This window comes from Lontra canadensis, unplaced genomic scaffold (genome assembly GCF_010015895.1).
Source record: "Lontra canadensis isolate GAN:19392208 unplaced genomic scaffold, GSC_riverotter_1.0 scaffold11, whole genome shotgun sequence".
Taxonomy (NCBI): domain Eukaryota; kingdom Metazoa; phylum Chordata; class Mammalia; order Carnivora; family Mustelidae; genus Lontra; species Lontra canadensis.
This window is the reverse complement of record NW_022631005.1, coordinates 25380671-25403940: the sequence shown is the minus strand read 5'-3', so window position 1 is coordinate 25403940 and position 23270 is coordinate 25380671. Positions and strand designations below refer to the sequence as shown.

Genomic DNA, 23270 nt, shown 5'->3' with positions numbered 1-23270 from the left:
CCCCACTTTGGTCCCACCCAAGGGTTGGGAAAGGAAAGGCAGGGCCGCACTTGCTTTAAGAAACATCAGCACCCTATTTCTTAAACACAAAGGTAGCAACGTACATCAAAGAGAGGAGGGGTTCCCTTGAGCCTCTCTTCGTGGCAGGACCTGAGCCTTCCAGTGAAGTGCCAATGGTGCCAGCTTTGAAGTCCTACAGTCTGGTTTCTCTTCGTTCTTGATTGCATGCATTTTAAACTTTTCTGTTTTAATTAATATATCAAATACCCATCACCCAAATATGTAGATGTTACTATTTTGTGATTTTTAACAGGGAAATTATATATTACAAATACCATTAAAGCTCGTGCACCTCCCCAAGTCCTCCCTGCCACCTCAGTAATCTGTACCCAGAAGGTGGAGTCTGTCATCCCCGTGCATATTTTTGTACTTAACCACAAATATCCATATAAAAAACATTGTCCATATACATAGTATTGCTTTGCACAGTTCAAAAGTGATGTTGAGCCCTACAGACTGTTCTGTGGTCAGTCCCAAAGCTGCTGCTCACTTGCTGAAATCTTGGTCAAGGTGCATCACCTTTTTGAGCCCCAGGGAGATGTGTTAAGATGCCGGTTGTATTAATCCCGGCACCGTCAAAGTGGGTGGGGATCGAGGCCTATTTGATACTATGGAGGCAGAATCAATAGGGCTTTGTGCCCACTTTGATGGGGGGAATGACAAGGGTGATTCTGGTGCAGGAACCTAGTGAATCTGGAGCAGATTAATGCCAATCACTGAGATGAGGAGCACGTAAGGTGAGGCTAGTCTGGGAATGTAAGGTGACGGATCCCCTTTTTGACCTGTTGAGTTGGAAGTACCTGCAGCCCAGCAAGGTAGACAGGTTCAGGAGGCCGTTGGACATGTGAACTTGAAAATCAGGCAGTGGTACTAAGGTAGAGTTGGCACTTTGGATTCCCATAGCATCCAGTGAGCATTACCTTCAGGCAGGGAGACAGCTCGGTGTGGGGGACTCCAGTGCCCCTTGCCCTGGGATCTGTGATGTGAGTCGCCCTCACCAGATCTCTGCAGCACTCGGCACAGGTGGCAACAAGAAGCCTGGGCTGAATCACCCGGTTGTCAGGTTGGCTTTAAAGGTTAGAGTTACACTGGAAACGTTTGTTTTCCTCTGTTACCCTGTTTGATTTTCTTGTTCCTGAAATTACATAAATTCTCTCTGAAGGTAATTTCCCCTTTCAGACTTGACCAGGCCTTCATGCTAATAAATGCACAGATTTTATTATTAGCCCCTGCGTATGCTGCTTTTAATTTGCTTGAGCCTGCCCCCCTTGCTGTGTTTCAAGGAGTGCCCACCTTTCCTGGAGTTGATGGCAATACCTGTGTTGTATCCTGTATATTGTTCATTCCCCAGGCACTGGGTCTGGGAATCGTAATCTTAGGTCTGTCTGAGGTGAGTATCCTCCGGGACAGGAACCAGGTGGGCCATTCACTGTTCTTTGTCCCTCACTGCAGAACCAGTTCAGGGTCCTTTGGTCCATCTTCACTAGTTAGCAACTGGCTTTTCATAGGGAAGCGTCTCTTTTTGCTTAAAGGAGAGATGCCTGCCTGGTCCCTGATCAAAGCCCAACTAGACATCCCGACAAGTCTCCTTTTGGATGATAGGATTGCCCTTTATTATAGTTGGAAGAATCCAGGAAGATCTGGGAAATTGAGGATAGGGAACAGCTATGGATGGAGTGGGACCCAGAAGCAGCTCGAGGACCAGGTTTTCTCTCCTCCAAGACTCTGCTTGCTTTCCTCACTGGCTCCCACCATCTTCTTTCCTCCTCCTTTTCTCTCTCGAATGCACTGTCTCTCTGTCACTTGGTCTCAGTCACTATCTGGGTCCCTCTGATTATCAGCTGTCTGTCTCAGTCTTCCCCTTTACTCCTTTCAACTCTCACCTGGCTCTGTTTCCATCTCCACCCCCCAGAACTGGCAGCTGCCTTCTTCAGAACTTGTATCTGGCTCATAATCACCCAGACTCCCAACACCAAGTGACCTTTCTGCTCTATAGCCCACAGCCATCTGGCAGGAGTCTCTCTGTGTACTGGCTTCTGAGCTCCTGACAGAAGGTCTGATGGGTTCAGCTCACCCTCTGCAGCATGGCCACCCTGTCCTAGGCTCCTGGCCAGCCTAGAGGTGGGTCCTCCTCAGGTCAGACACAGCCTGGGCTGGTCAGCAGTGGCAGGGGGCCAGGGTTACAGAATCCCCTCCCTCCCCACCAGGGGCTGTGGGCGGGGTTGGAGTCCCCGAGAAGGGTATTTGTGGGGACAGGAGTTACCAGGTCCATGCAGCACAAGACCCATATCTGAGAACCCCTCAAATTAATGTATATCAAGGAGGTGATACTGAATCTGACTAAAGCTGTGAATGGGAAGTCAGGGTTTAGAAACTGTTTTCTAGTCACCTCTGCATTAATTCAAGGGTATACATCTCTGAGTGATGAATTTAGCATCTTTGAGCCATACCAAACATGGCATGAAATTAAACTTTCAGGCCAAGTGTTCATTTCATGCATACATTAGAGTGCAGGCGTGGATGTGGCTGCTTCTGAACAAAATCATCTTAGTGCATAGGATGGAGAACTGGAACGAGGCTGTTTCTCCAGCCACGAAGACTTTTGATACGTGATTTGAAACATGCATCCCACAAAATGGAGAGCCCGTTGTAATATTCTCCACCAGGGCAGTTCGTGGCAGAGGGCATGTCCTGAGTCCGGCTCAGAACACTGTGAGGACGCTGGGACATGCTGCAACCCTCCCCCCTTCCCTGAGCTCCATGGCTGCTGGTGCCACACCCCTGCATCCCTTGTGGTCTTTACTCATAGAGTTGGCTACTAATACATTTTCCTGGAGTGTGTGAAAACGGGCTTAGAATGAGAAAAAAACTCGTCCCATTTTTATACAACTGGAAAACATTACAGAACTTGAATCTTTCAAGTTAAAAAAAAAAAAAGAAAAGAAAAGAAAAAGCAACCTACAAAATCCAGCTTGTGCTACTTAGTCACACAGAAACGTGAAGAGGAAGCGAAAGTGAGTCGCTTCCGCTTCACAGGTGGTTTTGATTTAGAAAATGTGCCTTGAAATTCAGTACAGAAAAGGGATTTTGTTTTGCTTCTAATAAAAATAAAACTACTTTTGAATGGTTCAGGGTTCATCAAGGTATACGTTTAATCTTTTTTCCATTTTTGTCTACCTGGATATGCTCATTATCTCGCCAGCTGCCAAGTCAATCAGTGTGCATTGTGGGAAACTCTCGTCTCCCCCTCATCCCAAGTAGGTGGGATCCAGTTCTGACAACATGCGTTAATCATCACTAGAAATACTGGCAAGAGCTGGGGATGTTTGCGTTCCTCGGGGACAGCTTAGCTTCTCCAGATAAATATTCTAGGCCAACTGACTGCCTTCTCTGGGTTTTCCTTCCCCAAACTTCCTCCCCCATAAGCTGAGGAGCCAAATGCAAAGTGTTGGGTCCCTGGTAATTTACAAAGCGAGAATAATACTTTAAAACAATTGGCCTTGAGCTATAGTTGGTATTCAGTAATACATTGCTACATAAAAGTTCCTTCTTGCAGAATTGTACAGCAGCGGGATGACTGTGTTTGCCCTCCAAATCCAGTCAGATTACTTTTGAAAGAACTATTACGGGTTGGACTGCCACATTCCTGCAATCTCTATATTAAGAACTCTGTCTCTGTGGCCTCCAGCTATGAGGCAGGTTGTTACAAGAATGAAAAGGAAAAAAAATGCCTTTCTTTTGTGTCCCCTCTTTAGAATAAGAAAATCTATCTGGACATTATTCACACCTACATGGAAGTGCACGCGACTGTGTACGGCTCCAGCACAAAGAATATTCCCAGTTACGTGAAAAACCATGGTATCCTCAGTGGACGAGACCTGCAATTTCTGCTTCGAGAAACCAAGGTAGGTTTTCAGGGATTGTGTAAGAACCCGTCACTGATGTTGTTTACAGTTTGTTTCCACTGGTGTTGCAAATGGGATAAGAATCTCTCATGCTGCCTTTTCAATGCTATAGAAGCTCGTTAGGTCATTTCCGGGCAGTGGTTTTCTAGATCAGCCGTGGCTGTAAAATTAATTGTGGAAGGACGTTGCCACGGTTTACAACTTACTTACCAAGGACCCACGCTGTGTCAAGCAAGGCTCTGGGGATCCGGTGGCAAGCAGAAAAAGTAAGGCCCTGTCTCGAAGGTCAGACCTCATGATCAAGCAGCGGCTTTTACGTAAGTTTGCGTGGGGTGCTTGGCTCCCCCACCTCCCCAGTAGCTCTATTCAAGGAATTGGCCCCAAACTGGCTTTTCCTCACACCTCCTCATTCAGAAAGCTTGTAGTGGACACTGAAGAAGTTCAGACAAGGGGAGGGTCTCTTTGGGCTCAAGGTGCAGGGAAGGCACCGTGAAAGATTTGGAGGTGGACAGTGGGCAGGGCATGCCTGGCGTCAGGAGAGATGAGGGAGGGTCACATGGTGGAGGCAGAGCAGACACATTCAGGAGGGAGCCACAAAGCCCCCCAGCTGCTCTGTTGCTGGGAAAGAGTGGGAGGAAACCTCTGGTAAGGGGCTGAAGGGCTGATTTTCACAGACATAGACACACTGCAGACCCCATGGGGTAGCTAGGTGGGGGAGCCACTGATGGAGAACTGTTTGAGTCGCATGATGACTGCATCCCCTTGACCCAGTGCCTGCAATTCTGCCATGAAAGTACCAAATGACGTTAGGGGACTTGCAAACAGACTGGAGTTTGGCTTTGAAGAGCCAGACGTGGTGCAAGGGATATTAGAGTGAAGAAAGCAAGTGTGATCCCTTCCTTAAGTAAGGGACAGGGCAGCTTGTTATCGACAGTGACTCAGTTCTGGGCCCTGCCTGGTGGGGTTTTCCATGGGAAGGTCGGGGGAAGGCTGAGTGGGGGAGAAGCTCTGTGGCTTACGAGAGATTTCTCATTATTGTGTGACACTGGGATTTGGGAAAGTGTATTCACACCTGCTGCCCTGATTGATTCTCACAACAGCCCAGAGAGGTGGGTGAGGAAGGTGCTGTTGTTGTTAACATCATGGTCACCAGGAGAAAGTAGGCTAGAGTGTTCAGCTGGCCCACAGTCACTCACTTTGCCTGGGAGGCAACCCTAACTCATGACTGACTGATTGACTGATCTTTTTTTTTGCAAATTAAAGCTCTGCTGGGCCCTTAAAGGCACTATCCTCATGAATAAACGCCCAGACTGGAGAATGCTTAATGGACACTCACCAGCCAATAGAATATGTACCTCCTTTCTGCCTCAGTTTCTCCATGTGTGAATGCATTTGATCATTTCTACCTCCAAGTCATTTGGTGTTACCATGAATAAAATAGTTGGGTAAATTATTATCTCCTTAGCCAAAGATCTGGTTTGTGGTACGTAAGATCTCTTTTCCTTTGCAAGGTCATCTGTAATCCAATGGCTGTTCACAGCAACCCAGAAGGGAAGTGTGCTCCCCAGTTTGTACTCTTGGCTTCCCATTATTTTTCTGTCTCAGGGTGACATTTTAGAATCGCTAGAATGTCCGGGCCCTTTAGTGGCAGTGCTATTTTTTGCCATTTGCCTCATTTTACTTTTCCCCACATCAGATGGTGGGAAAAGCTCAGACTCCTTTAAAATTACATTTGGCAGCGCTGGTTTTCAACAGCGTGTCATTACTGTCTCGCGCAGTCCTATTAACCCAGCCTCCTGAATGTCTTACTCAGCCTTGGAAATTTTAAAAGAACCCTTACTTCCCCTACCATCCACTTACCCTGTCAGAGGGCAGGAAATAGGCTGAAGCTGAGGCCCCTGGCGTCCCAGGGAGGGAAAGAGAAGAGACCCGTAATGTCCGAGCCGTGAGTGGGAGGCTGCCTGACAGCGGGGGATGGTGGCCTGAATTTTGAGTGTGAGGGGCATGTATTTATCCTTGAGAAACTGGTGCCCTCACAGGCTATCACTGATCCCATTTCGTATTGCCTCTTCATCTGCCTGGAATGTATTAAAGCACTCCGAGTGGAATTATGGCTAAAACAGTCGGCAAATACGATGAAAATGAGGCCATGTATTGCAGAATCTCCCCTCATACCTAGAACACAGCAGCAGGCACTCAAATGAATGGAGCTTGGGCTTTGAAATAATGACACTAAAGACCAGTCAGGCTTTGCGTTTATAACCCTTTCTGCCTCTGACTCCTTCCTCTGCCTCTCGGAGCAATTTAAAAGCGATTTATTCCAATCCACGTTGAAAGTGGAGAACTGGAGATACAGGGAAGCAGATGTCGGTAGAATGAATGGGATCGGCACACCCAGACTCACCGGAGAGGGAAGCGAGTCTGGTGCTCCTTCAGGTTGGGAGACAGGTGGAACTGATTGATGCGCGATCAGCTCCTCACTCATTAGTTTTCTTTACGAGCTGTCTTGGAAGCCCTGCACCCAGGCCCAGGAAACCCTGTGCTCAGCAGCATTTCGCCCCGGCATGCCCTAAGGGCCCACGTGTCGTTAGCTGACTCCAGCCACAGGGAGCCTCCGAAGATGGAGGAATTCAGTGTGACACAAAAATTGGGGCTAAAAGAGCCAGGAAGTTGTTGAATCTGAAAGACTCTTCTAATAAGCATATACATTTGTATGAATTAATTATTTACCGGAGGACCATGGACAAGGCTCTCAGTCTAACCGACTCCAGGAGTACAGCTGAAACCTGAACTGAGTGGCCTGTTTTTATTTGGAAGTTAAGTCCTCCTCTCTTTTAATGTCATTTCTTTCTTCTCCTTCCTAATTTTAACCTCTTCCTGCCCAGCTCCCCACCCCCCACAGCCCTGCCAGTCTTAACACAGGAAGCTCCTTAGAGAAGGGGCATTCCCATCCTACACTAGATAGGACGAGCATTCAGGGTGAGGCAGAACAGGTACCTCCCTTTCTACAGTAAAAGTTGAGAGCAAGTTCTGGCTGTGGAAAACAAGGGGGGAAAGCTGCTGCTGTTCATGCTGTTGCTGTACCTTTCACTGCCCCAGCCTCTGACCTATCACTCTCCAGCACTCTGGAGGCAGGGGCCGGGGGTCATGACAGCTCTGCTGCCCTACCATGGCAGCTCATCAGCTCAGCTGTGGGACTCACCTGGCAGCCTGGGCAGGGTTGAATATACAGTATAGATTGTCCCTGTTCCATCCCAACCCCATGTCTGATTCCCCATCAACTATGACTTTTCCCATGAGCTTGGATGCAGATGAGCAATCTCTCAAAAATCTATGGCTTGAGGTGGCCACCGGCCATGGAACTAGACTCATGCAGCTCCATGATGGGAGAGAGGCTTTGCCTATTCTGTTTACAGGTACATTTTCAATGCCTAGAACAGTGCCTGGCTTGTAGAAGGCCTTCAGATAATTATGTAAAGAATGAAGGAAAGAGTCAGGATGAAATCCATTAGCCATCTGGGATCTTGGGACCATGCCTGTAAGACTGATTTCTTGCTTTGCTCATGAATCACGCACCCAAATCGCCAAGATTTCCATAGCAAGCAACACCATCCTTCTGACAGCCCGTGCCCGCCTCTCCACCGTATTGCCCACGCATCACACAAGTGCCATCTGTGGGAGGGAGCCCAGGCGCTTGCGTACTGATGGAGCAATCCACCTTCCATCTTCCTTTTCAGGCATGGGAATGTGCGCCCTCGGATAGTCAAGGAGGCTTCATACTCGTAGCCAATACCTAAAGTTACTCCCATTCCAGCCAGATGGGAAAAAAAAAATTGGGGTCAATATGTACTCCTCTCTCCCTCTTCCCTTCCCACATACGTGTGTAGAACACAGAGTATATGGAGAGGTGCTACAGTAACTTCTCTGACTTCAAGAACAAAAGCACATCCGCACACTCAAATACACACAAAAACGCTCAGCATCTCATCCTCACAGAGTCGCTTGCTTGCTGGAAAGATCTCATCTATTAGTATTTCTTCTTTGGCTCATTTTTCTGACAAATGTGTATTCACTACTGAATACATTCCAGGCCTTACTCCAGGCAGTTTTGCTACAGGAATGACAAAGGCAGTGCTGCCCACCAGTGTTCCACAGATGTGGTAGAGGAGGCCAACAGTTAAACTGGGGACCTATCACAGTGTGAAAAGAACACAGGTAGAAGTAGTAATCATAAAAAGGAGGGATACCAATGTCAAACTTCTACGATGCTGTAAGCAGGGTCAATCGTTTAGTTGTGCAAAATGTTGCCCTGTGAATTCTGAATATCCCTTAAATAAGAGCAGAAGGTTGCTCTGGAGGACAGGAGCCAATTATTTCAACGTGGTGCATTTGTGTTATGGTAGCATGCATGATCACAGGGATTTATTACAGTACTCCTGGCTGTTTTCCCTAACCCTTCTCTGTGCCCCCTCCATGAGTTATCTCTTGTTACAAGGGCCCTCTGTCTTTGGTACTGTGGGAGCCCATCCTCAGTGCAATGGTGAATTGGCCTGTTGGGCTGCCTCACACCATAATAGTAAACAGTTCGTGCCGGGCAGCTAAAGATGGTCTGTATCTACAGTCAGAAACTTATCCAAATATTTCTCTTAGCCACCCCCCATCTCCAAGTTAATGCATTTATAATACAAATTGCAGTGCATGGGATTTTGAACTGGTGTTTCCAAATGACCAAAGTGGGTGAATTTCTGGTCTTGGTATAGTTGTTGGTGTTGTGTTTTTATTTCTGAAAGACCACTTGGGTAACAAGGATAGTCTGGGAGCCTACCCAGTGAGCTGATCGCTAAGAAATAACCTTTGACATAGCTGCCGATTCTGACAACCTTCAGGCACTTAAACATACTTGGTTTGTATCATTGTCTTGTCTCCTTTAAACCTTCTAGCTCTTTACAAGAAAATCTTGTAGCTTAGGTTAGGAACTTTGGCAACCCATGAGAGGGTATTTAGCCAAACCTGAATGGGAGAGATTTGGGCCACTATTCTTTTCCTTCAAGCATTGAATGCAGAAGGGCAGACACGTGTCCAGATAGAGACTTTTTAGGCTATATGAAAGCATCACCTCTCAGAAGAATATATTTCCTCCATATTCGCCTACCATATGGATTCTGTTTAAAGCTATGAAAATTCTTTTTAAAGTTACATTACCAAAAATAGGGGGATTCCCAATCATTGTATGAAGAAGAAACAAGGCTTAGTAATAGTACGTGGCTCCTGGGACTGGCTTTTCCACAAGGCAGCCACCATAAACCATGTCTTCTCACTCTTCTGATGGATGTTCCTCACCCTTTTTTTTTTTTTTTTACTCCAGGTACTTTATGAAATAGTGCAAACTCTTAAATACACATGCAGGTGCCAAACATCTTGTAAAGCCCACAACCACAACTCATGCACACCTAAGCTCTAGCTAAACAATACAAGGTCATATGTGTGTGCAGCCGCATGAAGTTGGATCTGGATTCTGACTCTTGCTCAGTGAACATTTACTTCAGTGCCAAACCTTAGAATACATAGTTTCCATGAAATATCTCATTTAATTCTCACAGCAGCCCCATGAAATAAAGCACAATTTTACACATGGCAAGACAGTTTAGAGAGCTTGTGTTACCTTGACTAAGGTCCCATAGCTGGAGAGAATACATTATGAATGGACCTCCACTAACAGTTTCCCACAGTTCTAGAACTAGGAAGTGAGGCCTTCCAGATTTGAACTTTGGTCAGCCTAAGTTTAGACCCTCTGCTGTCAGTTACCACATTGCCCTGATCACTTTATACCAGTATTCAATTTATTGGATAAGCTAAGATTGATTCATTGCTCAAACTCCTTCCTGAGCCACTCCACCAATTTTAGCCAGTTCACGTGAGTCAGAAAAGCTTATGTCGAGTGTGTGTCTTTTATTTTGGATCATCTTGACATTCCCCATCAAGAGTGACTGGAAACTGGCCAGATTCATGTGGTATCTTCCTAAGAACCACTTTTATCCATGTTGAAAGGATTCCTTGTTACCTGCTCCAGTTAGGTGTTTAGAACAGTTCTGTTTTTCCCTTTCACACAGGGTAAGACTCCAAGTGGTTTTACTGAGCTGTTGGTGGACATATAGGAACGTCCCAATCCTGTGCCGTGAATAAAATCTGTGGTGCTTCATCTGTTTTCTCTTGCTTCATATTAGTTCAGAAATTTAATTGTAGAACATGTAATCCTGGGTTTAGAAATGCTTCCTGATGGGGAGGAATTGCATTCATGACAATGTTCCGTCATCTGGAATATCCTCATTCTATTCGGGGCTTCTGAAGGCCAAATGAGGTATAAATAAAATGGGCCCAGTTTCCTCTTAAAAAGTGAAGCCTCTGCTTGAATGCATTCTTGTGATGCCCCCATGCTGAGGACATCTGTAAGTAGCACAGTGTTGGGGAAGCTGGGGTCTAGGAGGGGAGGTAATTTAGTGTAGTTAATGCACCGGTGTATGCCAAGACCACGGCACTCAGCAGTTGACAGTCTCCCCTTTGCTGGTGAGGAGCTCTCTCTGCCTGCCCTTTTTATGATTCAAACTTCAAGTGTGCTATTTGACCTTAATACGTCTGCTCCATTATAATGTCACAGGTAATGAGTACACAGGAAGGAAGAAAAAATTGCTTATCGACAGAAGTGACAAAGAACCGTTTTTTTGGTGTTTCTGAGTTGTGCATTTCCTGCAATACTCATTAGCGTGACAAGGAAACGCATTGCCAAGAAATTGTATGGTATTTGCTTTAGCTTCATCCTTCGATTGTGAGGCTTTGGAGAGTTAGCCCAAAATGTTTATTTTCTGGGTACTGAGATGTTTCAATGCCAGCGGGGCAGCCGAGATGGTGCAAATTGTTATTCAGATATAATTAAACCTAGGTCACATTCAAGTCCATTAAGCAACAGCCTCAAATCCTTTTAATTAATGGGTTCAGATTGGTTGGTCTGAAGGAGCTAATTAAATTTTTTCCAGTATTTTCTATTTAAATAGATAATCATTGTACATCCTGCATATCCTCCAAAGTTCTTGGCAATTTAAGGTTGATGAAGGTATCAGCACTTGATGGCAGGCCCTGATTTTCAGAGGTCGGGACACATTGTGGGCTCCAGGTCTCTGGTGAAACCCTTAGAGCCCCCCATCTGCATCTTCCGGCACCTTTCTTCTCAGAGTCAAAAGGATCTGGAAGCCCTGTGCTCTCCTGCAACCTGAGAGAGGTCATCTTTCCCCTGGAGAGCCTGCATATCCTCCCCAAAATCTGAGAGGGAGGGCAGATCACAGAGCTCAAAAGCCTGAAGGATAGCAACCCTGGATTCTTCATATTTAATAAAGCTGTGTTGTGTTGGCACAAGTCCTTCCCACTCTTGCCTTCCATTTCCTCTGGGGATGTCAGGCATCCTCCCCCACCCCCACACCTGAGCTACATGCTGGGGCCACACCCTATATACTTACATTCTCTCTGATAATCTCACTCCTTTCAGCTACTTGAGAAGAATAAGATCCAGGGGCACCTGGGTGGCTCCTTCAGTTAAGAGTCCAGCTCTTGATTTCCTCTCAGGTCATGAGGTCAGGGTCCTGGGATTGAGCCCCAGGCGGGAAGTCTGTTTGAAATTCTCTCTCCCCCCTCCCTCTCCCCTCCTCCTATGCATTCTCAATCTCTCTCTCCCTCCCTCTCCCCCATCTCTCTCTCAAATCAATAAGTAAATAAAACTTTTAAATAATAACAGTAAGATCCAGAAATAGGACCTCCAAATGGTGGTGGAAATGGCCCTTATATTCTCCATCTCCCAGGCTCCTGCCACTGTGGTATTCCTCACCCACGTCTCCAGTGGTTCTGCCCGAGGGACAGTGCCCCCAGCTGGCAGTGGGAAGCTGGCAGTATATTTGGTCATCTCAAAGTTTACAGGAAATGAAAGGTTATTCCTCTGAAACAAACAAAGGTTAGGCGTGCTGTTCTGTGCAAAAGAATATACAGTCATAGGACAGGGAGTCTACCCAGAAAACCAGGAATTTTGGTTTCTTATCCCAGAAAAATCCCTGTGAGAGCTACAATATGTCCAGCTTGGGCCATGCTCAGTGTTCAGTCCCGAAACTGAGTGCCCAGCCCAAACTTCCCGCATCTCTCCGTGGTGCCCAGGGATCCCAGCAGCTGGGACTCAGGTCTTTCCACGTGGAACCCTTCTAAGTAACTGTTCCATTTAGGCAGCTGCAAAGACGGAGTCGATGGGGAGGGGGCCCAGGCCTGCTGTGTATCCAGTTCACCAATAGCCTTCACTCTCGGGGCCTGGCTGCGTGGGTGTTCCTCAGCGTGATGGCAGAAGGGAACGGTGCCGTGGGGCCCCATTATCCTTTGGTGATAGATGTGCCTTCGCTGAATGATCTCAGCCTTGGCTCCTCGGTGCGGTAGGGAGAGCTCACACCTCCCCAAGCCCAGACTTGGATCCCGCCATTGAGAGCTTCCAGCCCTCCAGCACTGTGAAAGGTCCCGAGGGGAGGAGCTGCACTGAGGCATTTCCCTGAGATGCTGTTTCGGACCCAGGAATCATTGCCAGTGAGCTGCAGCAAGGCCCCTTTGTCCCAGGGGTTGGGAGCTCTTTGGGTCTGCACGAGGACTTGGAGAGTGTGTTTTTGCTGCCATCTATTGTCTGCCGTGGGGAGCGCGCGTGGTGTGCTTGCTGAGGAGGAAAGCCACTCAGCACCCTCTCCCCTCCACTGAGGGGGGAGATAAAAACAAAGTTGTTGGTTTCCCCCAGTGAAAACCCCATTATGAAAACCTGTGTTTACTGACCTACCATCATTTTAAAGCAGCTTCATTTGAACTGTAATCAAACCGCCAAGTGACCTTTCTGTTCCGCACCGCCCCCCCAACCCCCAGCATCCCTGAAAGGGCCTGTTGTTCCTTTGGTTCAATGAAGAAACCTTCTGTTTAGTTAAGCAAGTGTTTTTCCAGTCATGTCTCCTGGTGAGTTACAGAAAGATTATTGTTGGGTCTTGGTTTTTGTTGTTGTTTTTTATCCTTTTAATACCCCCGCCTTCTTACCCCCTCAACTGCCCACCTCCCTCCCATCCTCCAACTCTTATTTCTTTACTTTCTTTTTTTTTTCCCAGAGGAGGAGAACATAATGATCTGAGCAGCTTCATGAGCCTGTAAAGGTCCCTGGTCCTGTTTCTCAGTTCCTGATATGAGGTGCCTCCTCTTTACCCCACCTCCCAGGGTCTGGGAACCTTCCAGAGGCTCTGAGGCTTCCACATGGGAGTGAAGCACAGAATCGCCCCCTGTGAGCCAAGGACACCAGTTCTGATTGATGTGTTTATATATGGTGTGCTTTTCTGTCTTACAGCTGTTCGTTGGACTCGGATTCCCTTACGAGGGCCCAGCTCCCCTGGAGGCCATTGCAAATGGATGTGCTTTTCTGAATCCCAAGTTCAGCCCACCCAAAAGCAGCAAGAACACAGACTTTTTCATTGGCAAGCCAACTCTCAGAGAGGTAGGAATCTATAAAAACTCCTTCTACTTTCAACAGTACAAATACTAGCTACTTACTGAATGGTGCGAGCTCATTTGAACCTCATAGCCTTGGACAGTAGATATCGTCAACGTCATTTAACGTAGCTGGGTGGAAGGAATGGGGGTGGGCAGGAGCTCAGGGAGGAATGGCCGATGCCATCTCCTAACTCACCTAACTAGGTGATGGCACAGCCAAGACTTGCCTCTACTTCTGTTTGCCCTTCTACAAACTTCGGCATCTTTTCACTCTGCCTCAGCTCTCTCCTAATTCACACAGACCTCTCCAACCGTCTCAGTGGCTGAGCTCTGACTTTTTGAATGTCTAGAGTTTACGGAATAAGGCAATCCACTGGCTAACAGGCATTTTTGAAGAACATGTCCTCCACAGTGGGCTGTGGGGAATAGAGTGTGTGCCGTGGAGTCCTTCACTGTCAACCTTGAGAGACAAGACATCTGATGGGCAACTGAAGTCCCATGCTTAGTGTTTTTGGCCACCATCAGTGGGCACCATCCTGAGAAGTAATCCTGCCATCACTTGAACTGTTGGCAGAAGCCTTATTTGAATTGCTTTCAGAGATCCTCTTAAAAAATCCACAGCGAGTGATGAATCACCTCTGAAGGCAGTTGGATTCGATTCGGGGCAATCAACAAGTTCATTTAGAGCATGTGGGCGATCACGCTGGTGTTTCTGTATCTAGTCAGAAACAGGTGCGTGTAAGAAACCCAGAGATCGATCTTCTTCTCAGTTCCATGGCTCTGTGGGTTGCTCCCCAAGAGGAAGCCTGTCGGAGCTGGCATCCTGGCAGTGCCCCTGTCATCCAGGGCCTTCCCCTGGGGGACGACATGCATCGGCACCCACGATGTAGCTTCAGTATAGCAGAGCTGTGATTAAAGCAGTTTTCAATTCTCCTTTTTTTTTTTTTTTTTAAGATTTTATTTGTTTATTTGACAGAGAGAGATCACAAGTAGGCAGAGAGGCAGGCAGAGAGAGAGAGGAGGAAGCAGGCTCCCTGTTGAGCAGAGAGCCCGATGCGGGACTCAATCCCAGGACCCTGGGATCATGACCTGAGCCGAAGGCAGAGGCTTAATCCACTGAGCCACCCAGGAGCCCTCAATTCTCCTTTTAAACCTTTCTGGGTCGATTCTCCTGAACCCCCCTCCCCCAAAAGGAGCATGAAATGCATTTTCCGTGATCATTCTTCACTGATCAATCAGAGATCTTGCCCATGCAGGGAGCTGATTATTTTGAGAGTTATTTTTTCTGACCCTCCCTGCCACTGGCAAAAGGGCCAAAGGAAGTGGAGGGAGAGGATTGAGATCCAATAGATAATCCTCAAAAGAACAATCTGTGGGCCACACCACCTCTGAGAAGGGGTAACTGTATGTGTGTTGACTCGAATGCTTGCTTTTCCTTCTGCTAATATAATACACTTGAATTCTTCCCTTTGGGAAGTCGTTCCTTTTGGGGAAGTCATTCCTCAGCAGTACTTAATGCACACCTGTGTGCCAGGTGCTGGGGGAGGCTCCAGGGCACAGAGCAGAAGGGTTCAGCCTGGCACCAAAGAGCTTATTCTTTGGAATGATCTGAAGAGATGCTCTCCGGCAGTGAGAACATCTCAGTTTAGAAATCTCTGGTCTGCCGTGCTCCTGACTTCTTTGAGACTTTTAGGATAGAGTTCAGTGTAGAAAATTTGGGTCAATAAACCATCCCTGCTTTTTAAGTTAGGTGTAAGAAATCTCTGAAGTTTTACTGCTCACATTGTGATAACTACTTGTAATTTTCTTTTTTATATACTTCTATTATGATTAAATATACATAATTTAAAACAATATTTTAACCATTTTAAGTGTTTGGTTCATTGTGATTAAGGATATTCCCAGTTTTGTACAACCACCCATCTCCAGAATTTAGTCATCATTCAAAACAGAAACCGTGTTCATTAAACGCCAACTCCTCATTCTCCCCTCCCTGGTAACCTCTCATCTGTTTTCTCTCTCAACTTAAATTTTCTGTGAAATCACACAGTATTTGTTCTTTCGTGACTGGCTTGTTGTACTTAGCGTAATGTCATCATAGTTCGTAGCATGTGTCAGAATCTCATCCCTTGTTAGAGGCCTGGATGATATTCCATTGTATAAATACACCACATTCTGTGTATCCGTTCATCCGCAAACACTTGGGTTGTTTCCACTTTTTCTCTGTTGTGAATCCGTATGCAAGTATCTATTGGGTTCTCGCTCTTCATTCTTTGAGGAATAATGTGTTCAAGTGGAGTTGTTGGAATTTACTTTTTATGCATTTTGAAATAGTTATAGTCGTAGGGAAGAGTTGCAAAAATAGTACAGAGGTTAGGTGTAATACTTTCAACCAGCTTCCCCTGATGGTAACACATTACATAACTACAGTACAGTTATCAAAACTTGTATCAAAGAAATGAGCCCTGATATCACAACATTGTCTAAACTACAGAGTCTAATTGGACTTCGTCATTTTTTCTACTGATATCCTTTTGCAGTTCTTAGATCCAGTCCAGGACGCCACAGTGCATTTACCTGCCCTGTCTCCTTGATCTCCTCCAGTCTGTGACAATTCTTTGGTCCTTCACTCTGTTTCATGACAACCACACTTTAAAAGAGTACCAGTTGGCCTTTCTCTATGCCCTTGCCCACTTTGGATTTGACGGATGTTGTGTCTTGGTTACTGTGTGATGATACATTTTTAGCGAGAATGTCACAGAAGTGGTGTGGCCTTCTCAGTGTGTCATATCAGGGGGCGGGTGCATGGTATCAGTATGTCTAATTACTGATGGTGTTCACCTTGATCACTTGGTTCAAGTTGTGTCTGCTGAGTTTCTTCACTAGAAAGTTACTAACTTTCTTTATATTGGGGAAAAAATATTTCGAAACTATACAAATATTCTGGTTCTCTTCAAACTTTTGCCCATTTATTTTTACCATGTGTCAGTGGTTCTTGCTTACAGCAGATGGTGGTTCTAATGGTGGTTTTCTTTTTCCCCTCATGGTGATTTTTTTTGAATACGTGAAGAGCTAAGAACCCCAACTCTTTTTACTGCTATTTCTATAAGCCTTTGGGAAATGATCAGTCAGAAGTATCTTAGACTACATTGGCTGCTGACACCTTTTTGTTATTAGTCATTCTAAAGATTCTGATGTCCCTTTGTTACAATGGACTATTTTTTCCTGAAAAAAAAAATTAGGACGCTCACACACGATCCATTTCCCAGTAAATGTTGTAAGTCACTGAGATCAGAGCAGCTAGTGTGAAGTTATTGAGGAAAGGATGTTCATCATTTCCTGTCCCTTGTCATCACTTAGTAATGTGCTTCTCATTGAGATGGTGGAGGTTTTCATTCTTCATGGCATGAGAAGAGACGAGGCATTAGAGCTGCCCCCCAGGTGCTTGGTGCCTCCCATCCCTTCAGATGATCCACCAGTGCTTAGCTGGGACTCTAGTTAGACTGGCCCTGTGGGATCCTCTCAGTATTTGCTCTGCAAGTGACCTTGCACAGATGACTCATTAAGTCCTGGGCTCCCATAGGGGACCAGGATGCCAAAGGTCAGTTGACAGATGTGCATTGTGTCCCCATGGTGTCCCTGGTACTAATGGCTGCATTGGGGAAACTTATCAAGACACATTTCCTGTTTTCCAGGAGCTCAGATTTTGATATGGAAAGAAATAGCTAAGTCAATCGAGGAGAGAATGTCATCTTGGAGTTGTGCCAGGTGGAGAATGTGCTGGGTTAACTGAAAAGGGGATATTAGCAGAGCTGTACTAGAAAGAAGAAGGAGGAGAGGGAGGTTTCAAGCTTAAAAGGCATGAATGTTGATGAGTTGGAGGGAAATCCCCAGATTCCCTGCCTTATGCAGGAGGGCAGGTGCCATCTGATGGCCATCTCCTTCTCTGCGGGAGACAGAGCAGACTGGGAGCCAGCAACATCACAGAGTGAACTTGACCTCAAGGCCAGGTGGGCCACCCACTTGGCTCTTTCAGCCCACAAATGCCACAAAATCCCCCGGACCAAAGCCGCTTTTCATTGGGAGAGAGCTATCAATAGTCATGTAGAAGCCCAAGGGTCAAAAATTCCTAGAAATCAATTATTCTCTTTTTTTTCTGCAAATGGAAAAATTTTAACCCAAATGGACATAATTACAAAGCTATTTTGTTGGTCCCTTGCTAGTTTTTCCAATTAAGCAACAATTGATCCATATGAATCAATCTGTATAAATTGCAGGTGTGTCCCTTCTTTGCCTTGAAGAGAAAAGAAGTCCAAATTTCTACAGGACAGTTTAATTTTATTTTTGTCTTTTCCATTGGACCAATTTTTAAAAACCATGATGTATACTCAAGGGGAGAAGTTCCATATGCCTTAAGTAATGTGGTCAGTTCAGGTTATACTTCCAATGTGATATAAATTGGATTTTTATCTTTATGTTGGGAAACACATTAGTAGGTTCTTAATCATTATTTGGACATTTTGTAAACCATTAGAAATTCTCTGGCTTCAGGGTTTTTTTCTATAAGGAGAATTCATGTTCTCCTTAGAAAGTTAATAGCCACTCTTAAGTAAAGTCTCCTATTTAATAAGATTTTCATTACTTTTACAAACTATACTCCAGTAAATTTACTGATTGATATATGGGGAAGGAGCTCAGATCAGACGGTTCTCAATAAATTAACAGGGAGGAGCATAACATTCAGAGGGGAAATAATGAATTACAAAATGCCTTACTCATTAAAATTAAGTAACCCTCAGTAAATGTAAATGAATAAAACGATAATGGCTCAGCGTTCTGTATTATCCAAGTGCTTAGAGCAACCTTGCACATAAGCAGGGACCTTGTAAAGGGGAGGGGAGAGACTGCCTATATATGTAAGCGGCTGCGTAGCGACACTGACGGTAACTTCAATTTACCCTGATTCCCTTGGAAGATTTAATCAGTTTGTTCTCCAGGCCACCAAGTGAAAACAGTGTGACATTTTACTCATCTTCAGAAAAGCTCTACTGCAGACATAAATTCAATCCTGGGATTTTTTATTTTTTTATTTTTTTAGTTGGGCAAGTTTTAGGAGCATGATTAAAAGAATATAGAGTTTACTTCGGGCTTCTTTTCGCCTTTGTCTCAAGAACCCAGTCGGTGCTGTAAAATTGTCACTTTCCTTTCCATCAAAAGCTAATGCGTTGTTGAAGGATCTCGATTTGAATTTGCTCTGCTCCTTCCTGGCTGTGTGGTCTTGTGGAATTGTAAATCTATATAAATCTCAAAATCCTCACGGATGCATAGGAAAAGGTATAAGTAATGCACATGCAGGTGATCAGCTCAGTGCCTGGGCTAGCCAGAGGCTCCACTGATGCGTGTTGAATCTAAGATGTGTACTGGGGACAAAAGACACGGACGCTTCCCCAGCTCCATGCGGCTGCTGCGGTCACTCTGTAGGTTCTATCACTGACCACATGGTGGAGCGGAAGGAGGGGGTACGTATCCGAAGAATGGGGAACTGAATGGGCCAGCAAGGGGCATGATTCTGGCAGAGGGTTCAGGAGCAAAGATATTTTCTCCTCAGAATTGTGATTTGCAGTGGCTCAGTCAGCATCTGACTCTTGATTTCCACTCAGGTCATGATCTCAGGGTCCTGAAATCGAGCCCTGCATCAGGCTCTGTACTTAACAGAGAGTCTGTTGAGAGTCTCGCTCTCCCTCTGCCACTCCCACCGCCCCCTTTCTTTCTCTCACTCTCAAATAACTCTTTAAGAGAGAGAGAGAGAGAGAGAGACATGATTTCCACAAGAGGGTGCCAATGACAGCTGGGAGCTGAGGCCCAGTAACTTAAACTCTGGGTTTCCTGCCGTAAGTAGTGCGTGCACACAATTCGTGAGGTAGGATATGAAGAATGGTGGCTAGAAGTGAGATGGAGAGAGGCCAGTGAAATCACCCCATCCCCTGTGTATACTGGAGTCTGAAGAAAAAGAGAACCAGCTTTGCCTCTAAAGCAATAGCCTCAGCCCTACTAGACCCAACACCTGTTTCTCCCACTAATATGTTGCAAGATCTACTTTTCTGTCCTGAAACAAAATTCATCAATAATATACCCTGCCTACATATGAAATTTCAAGAAAGAATGATTCCCTAGTTCTAACATACAGGAAAATAATTTGCAATAAGGAAATACATATTTCAGTATAAATATAGTCAAGAAATAATACCCATACCCAAGAACTATAGTAGCAAAGGTATCTCCTGCCTCCTTACAATGAGTAAGATTGTACTTAAGAAGAATAAAACATTCAACTGAACATGATTGGCCCTTATATGGTAAGGGCTTATGGTTGCTTAAAAGTGATATCATAAAAGAGAGGTTGGTTAAAAACTGCCTATACACTATAGATGGATACACAAATATGCAATTCCCATTAATGTGAGCACTACAAATACAGACCAATTTGGGCATGTCATATTGGAGACTCACCTCATCTGAGTGACAGTGACATGGTCGCCCTGATTTCTCCAAAGTGGTAACAGCTTATGGGTAAAGTTCCAAAGAAAACAGAGTAGGAACATCCCTTGATTTACATGGAAATTAGGTTCCTTGGAAATTCAATGTATATTAAAACTGGGCCAAAGAGTTGGATTCTGTGACCCCGCATGGAAGCCCAGCAGGGCAGGAAGATGCTGATTAGGGAGTGGACAGCCTGCCTCATGAGGGGTCTGTGACCCCCAGTCCTCGGCCACAGGTTCACAGCTCCAGGCACCACCCCCAGTCTTTGTGAGAACTGAAAATGCTCTCGTGAATGTCCAGAAAGCTCCCTTCCCATTACGCCCTGAAAGGATACAGGCATAAAGGTGGGAGCCAGTTTGGGTGGTAAATTTAGCCGTCAGAGAAAGGACCCTTCAGGAGCAGAGAATCGCCAGCTTTCATCCTGGGTTGCTTTGGACCCTTTGTTCTTAAAATAAAAGCTCCGATTTTAGAGCTTTGCTGAATCCAAATTGTCTTTATCAGTATTAAGGCTCCAATGTGATGCTAATGATTTGGCCTGAAACCATTCCAAAATTCTCTGTTTTTCTGATAGCCTTATTTCTCTTTCTTTACATTTTGTATGTGTCATTACTCATCCTCCTATGACTTTGAAACTTTTGGCTTTATTGTAATTTTCTCATTCCCTGTGTGTCCTGATCCGTGTCTTGTAACAGATACCAGTTTGACCGAGGTGATTTTCAGGGCTGGGATGTGACCAAGAGTTGAACATTCCATTGTATCTTGGTGCAGCTTTGGGGGTAGCAGCCACCATGGCGCCTGGTTTCGACTTTTCCAAGTGGGATTCAAGTTGCGGAGTTATCACTCTTTTATTGTTCTCTACTTGTGGGTTCTCGGGAGGTTTTGATCATCAAGGAAGGACAAAAATGTCTTGTTAGCTACGTAAGTACAATGCCATAAAAAGCATAACGCTTCATCTAGCACAGAAGGCTTAAAAAAAAAAACGTATTTGTGAGACTGAAGTGCTTTGTCTCTCTCTTCCAGCTGACGTCGCAGCATCCTTATGCTGAAGTGTTCATCGGCCGGCCCCATGTTTGGACGGTTGACCTCAGCAATCAGGAGGAAGTGGAGGCTGCCGTGAAAGCAATTTTAAGTCAGAAGGTTGTGTCTTTTATTCCATTTTTCCCCATCTGTGCTGTGACCTGAAATGTGTGGAAAGCCTCACAGGCCGTCTTGTTGAGTAACTAGAACATTTCCATGTCAGCTTGACTCTGGGATTAGAAGAGCCACGGTGTAGGATTTGGCCCATGGAGGGTTCATGGGTGCGCTGGCAGGTGGGAACAGAGCTGATGCCCCTTGTGTGTGTGGCTTCTCCGGAAGCTTTTGGCATAACTGCTAGATCCCAGATGCAATAGTAGGGCTTTGAATTATGTTTGTCTCACTCTCACAGAGACCAGAATACACAGATCTGCTCCCCTACCAAAAGTAAGAATGATAGGAGGTATTAAGGAAATACCGGGAAACGTTTTTATATAGCATTTATTTATTTGACTTTTTTTTTAACCTAAACACCTACATAGAATTTTGTATAAGTAACTGACATCTCTGGATTCTCCTGATCCATTTAGTAGGCATTTATTAAGTGCCTACTGTAGGCAGAGACCCTCTGAGCCACTTTAGGGGACACTCACTCCCATAAACATAGTCGAGGCTGGCTTCCTGTCTATAGGAAGGAATATGTATATAGGAGGCTTACCGTCCAGTGCGGATGGGCCAAGTTAACCTCTCCCTACCCCCTGGACTGCTTTCCACATTGGTGGGACTGCTCTGTATGCTCCTCCTACTACACTATACTCTCTTACAGTTATTTAGGGGAAGCAGCAGGGGCATGGTTGTAAGGAGGACAGCCTGGAACTAGCTTGGGGTTGGGGTTCCAACCCTGTCACCTACTAGCAGTGTCCCCTCAGGCAGTTACGTAACCTCTGAGTCTTAGTTTCTTCATCTCTTTAAGTACTGTTACCTACTGTATAGGTGTTTGTAAGGATTCAACGAGCTCATGAATATAAAGCCCTTAAGTGGAGCATCTACTGCATAGTGAGTGTTTAGTTGGTATTATTAAGTCACTATTAGTTTTACACATACAGTATTCTTATTTTTGTTTTCAACAGTCTGGAATTAACTAGACTGTCAGCAGCATGAGGGCCAGTTATAGGTCTGTCTCGCTGCTGTACTCTGTACCCAGCATAGTTATCTACCCAATGGATGGAGAGAGAGAGGAATAGGTATTTGCCGAATGTGTTCAGTGCCAGCGACAGGCAAAACATGGAGAGGTGGATGTCGGGGGAAGCTTTCTGGAAAATGCAGCACTAGATTAAGTCTTTTAGGACAAGTAGGAATTTGCAAAGCTGAACTGAAAAGTGGACCCAGAAGGACCTGGGTTCAAGGCGCAGTGTGAGTAAAGGGGAACAGGCTGAGTGGAATGTGGCCCCACCGGCTTGCCTCACTATCTGCCACACATCGAGAGCTTCGCCACTGGAGCGTCATTCCTGGGGAGGCTGATGGTTCTTTCTTTCTTTCTTGAGTCCGAGTCCCTTAGGGTATTAGTTTCTCAGGACTACCATAACAAAGAACCACAAACCTGCTAGTTTTAACAACAGAAATTTATTCTCTCACGGTTTCAGGACTGGAAGTCCAAAATTAAGATGTCAGCAGAACTATGCTCCCTCCGAAGCCTGTAGTGGGGGATTCTTCCTTGCCTCTTCTGTCTTCTGGTGGCCCCAGGCTTTGCTTGACTACTTGCAGCTGCAGCACCTTAACCTGTGTGTGTCTGTCTCTGTTCCATTCTTGGAAGGACATCAGTCTAATTCAGTAGGACCTCATCTTAACTTGATTATATCTGCAAAGACCCTATTTCTAAATAAGGTTACATTTACAGCTACTAGAAATTTGGACTTGCACATTTTCTTTTGGAGCAAATAAATTCAACCCACATCACTTGGTTAAGTGCACATATCCACGGAAAAGGAGTGATTTAAAAAGTAACATAGAAGCAGAAAATCTTGGATCATGGAGTACAAAACTTTTTAGGTGATAGGTCCCTTTTGTCAAACAAAAATCTAATGGGAATGCTTGACCCAGAAGCACAGAGTGAGCCACTGGGCTGTCTTTGCTCATGGCTACATGAAATTGACTCTCTTCACTCCATAGAAACTCTAGTGCTCTACATTTTAAAACTCTGATCAACCTTTG

General features: G+C 45.4%; 1 protein-coding gene across 2 annotated transcripts in view; it reads left to right on the top strand.

The window, feature by feature from the left end:
• Positions 1-23270, top strand: part of MGAT5 (alpha-1,6-mannosylglycoprotein 6-beta-N-acetylglucosaminyltransferase) — a 340000-nt gene that overhangs the window by 293090 nt on the left and 23640 nt on the right. For both annotated transcript variants that reach the window (XM_032856183.1, XM_032856182.1), the window contains 3 exons: positions 3816-3965; positions 13363-13509; positions 21066-21182. In XM_032856183.1, coding sequence (XP_032712074.1) covers positions 3816-3965; positions 13363-13509; positions 21066-21182 — 414 coding nt within the window. The remainder of the gene's footprint in view (positions 1-3815; positions 3966-13362; positions 13510-21065; positions 21183-23270) is intronic.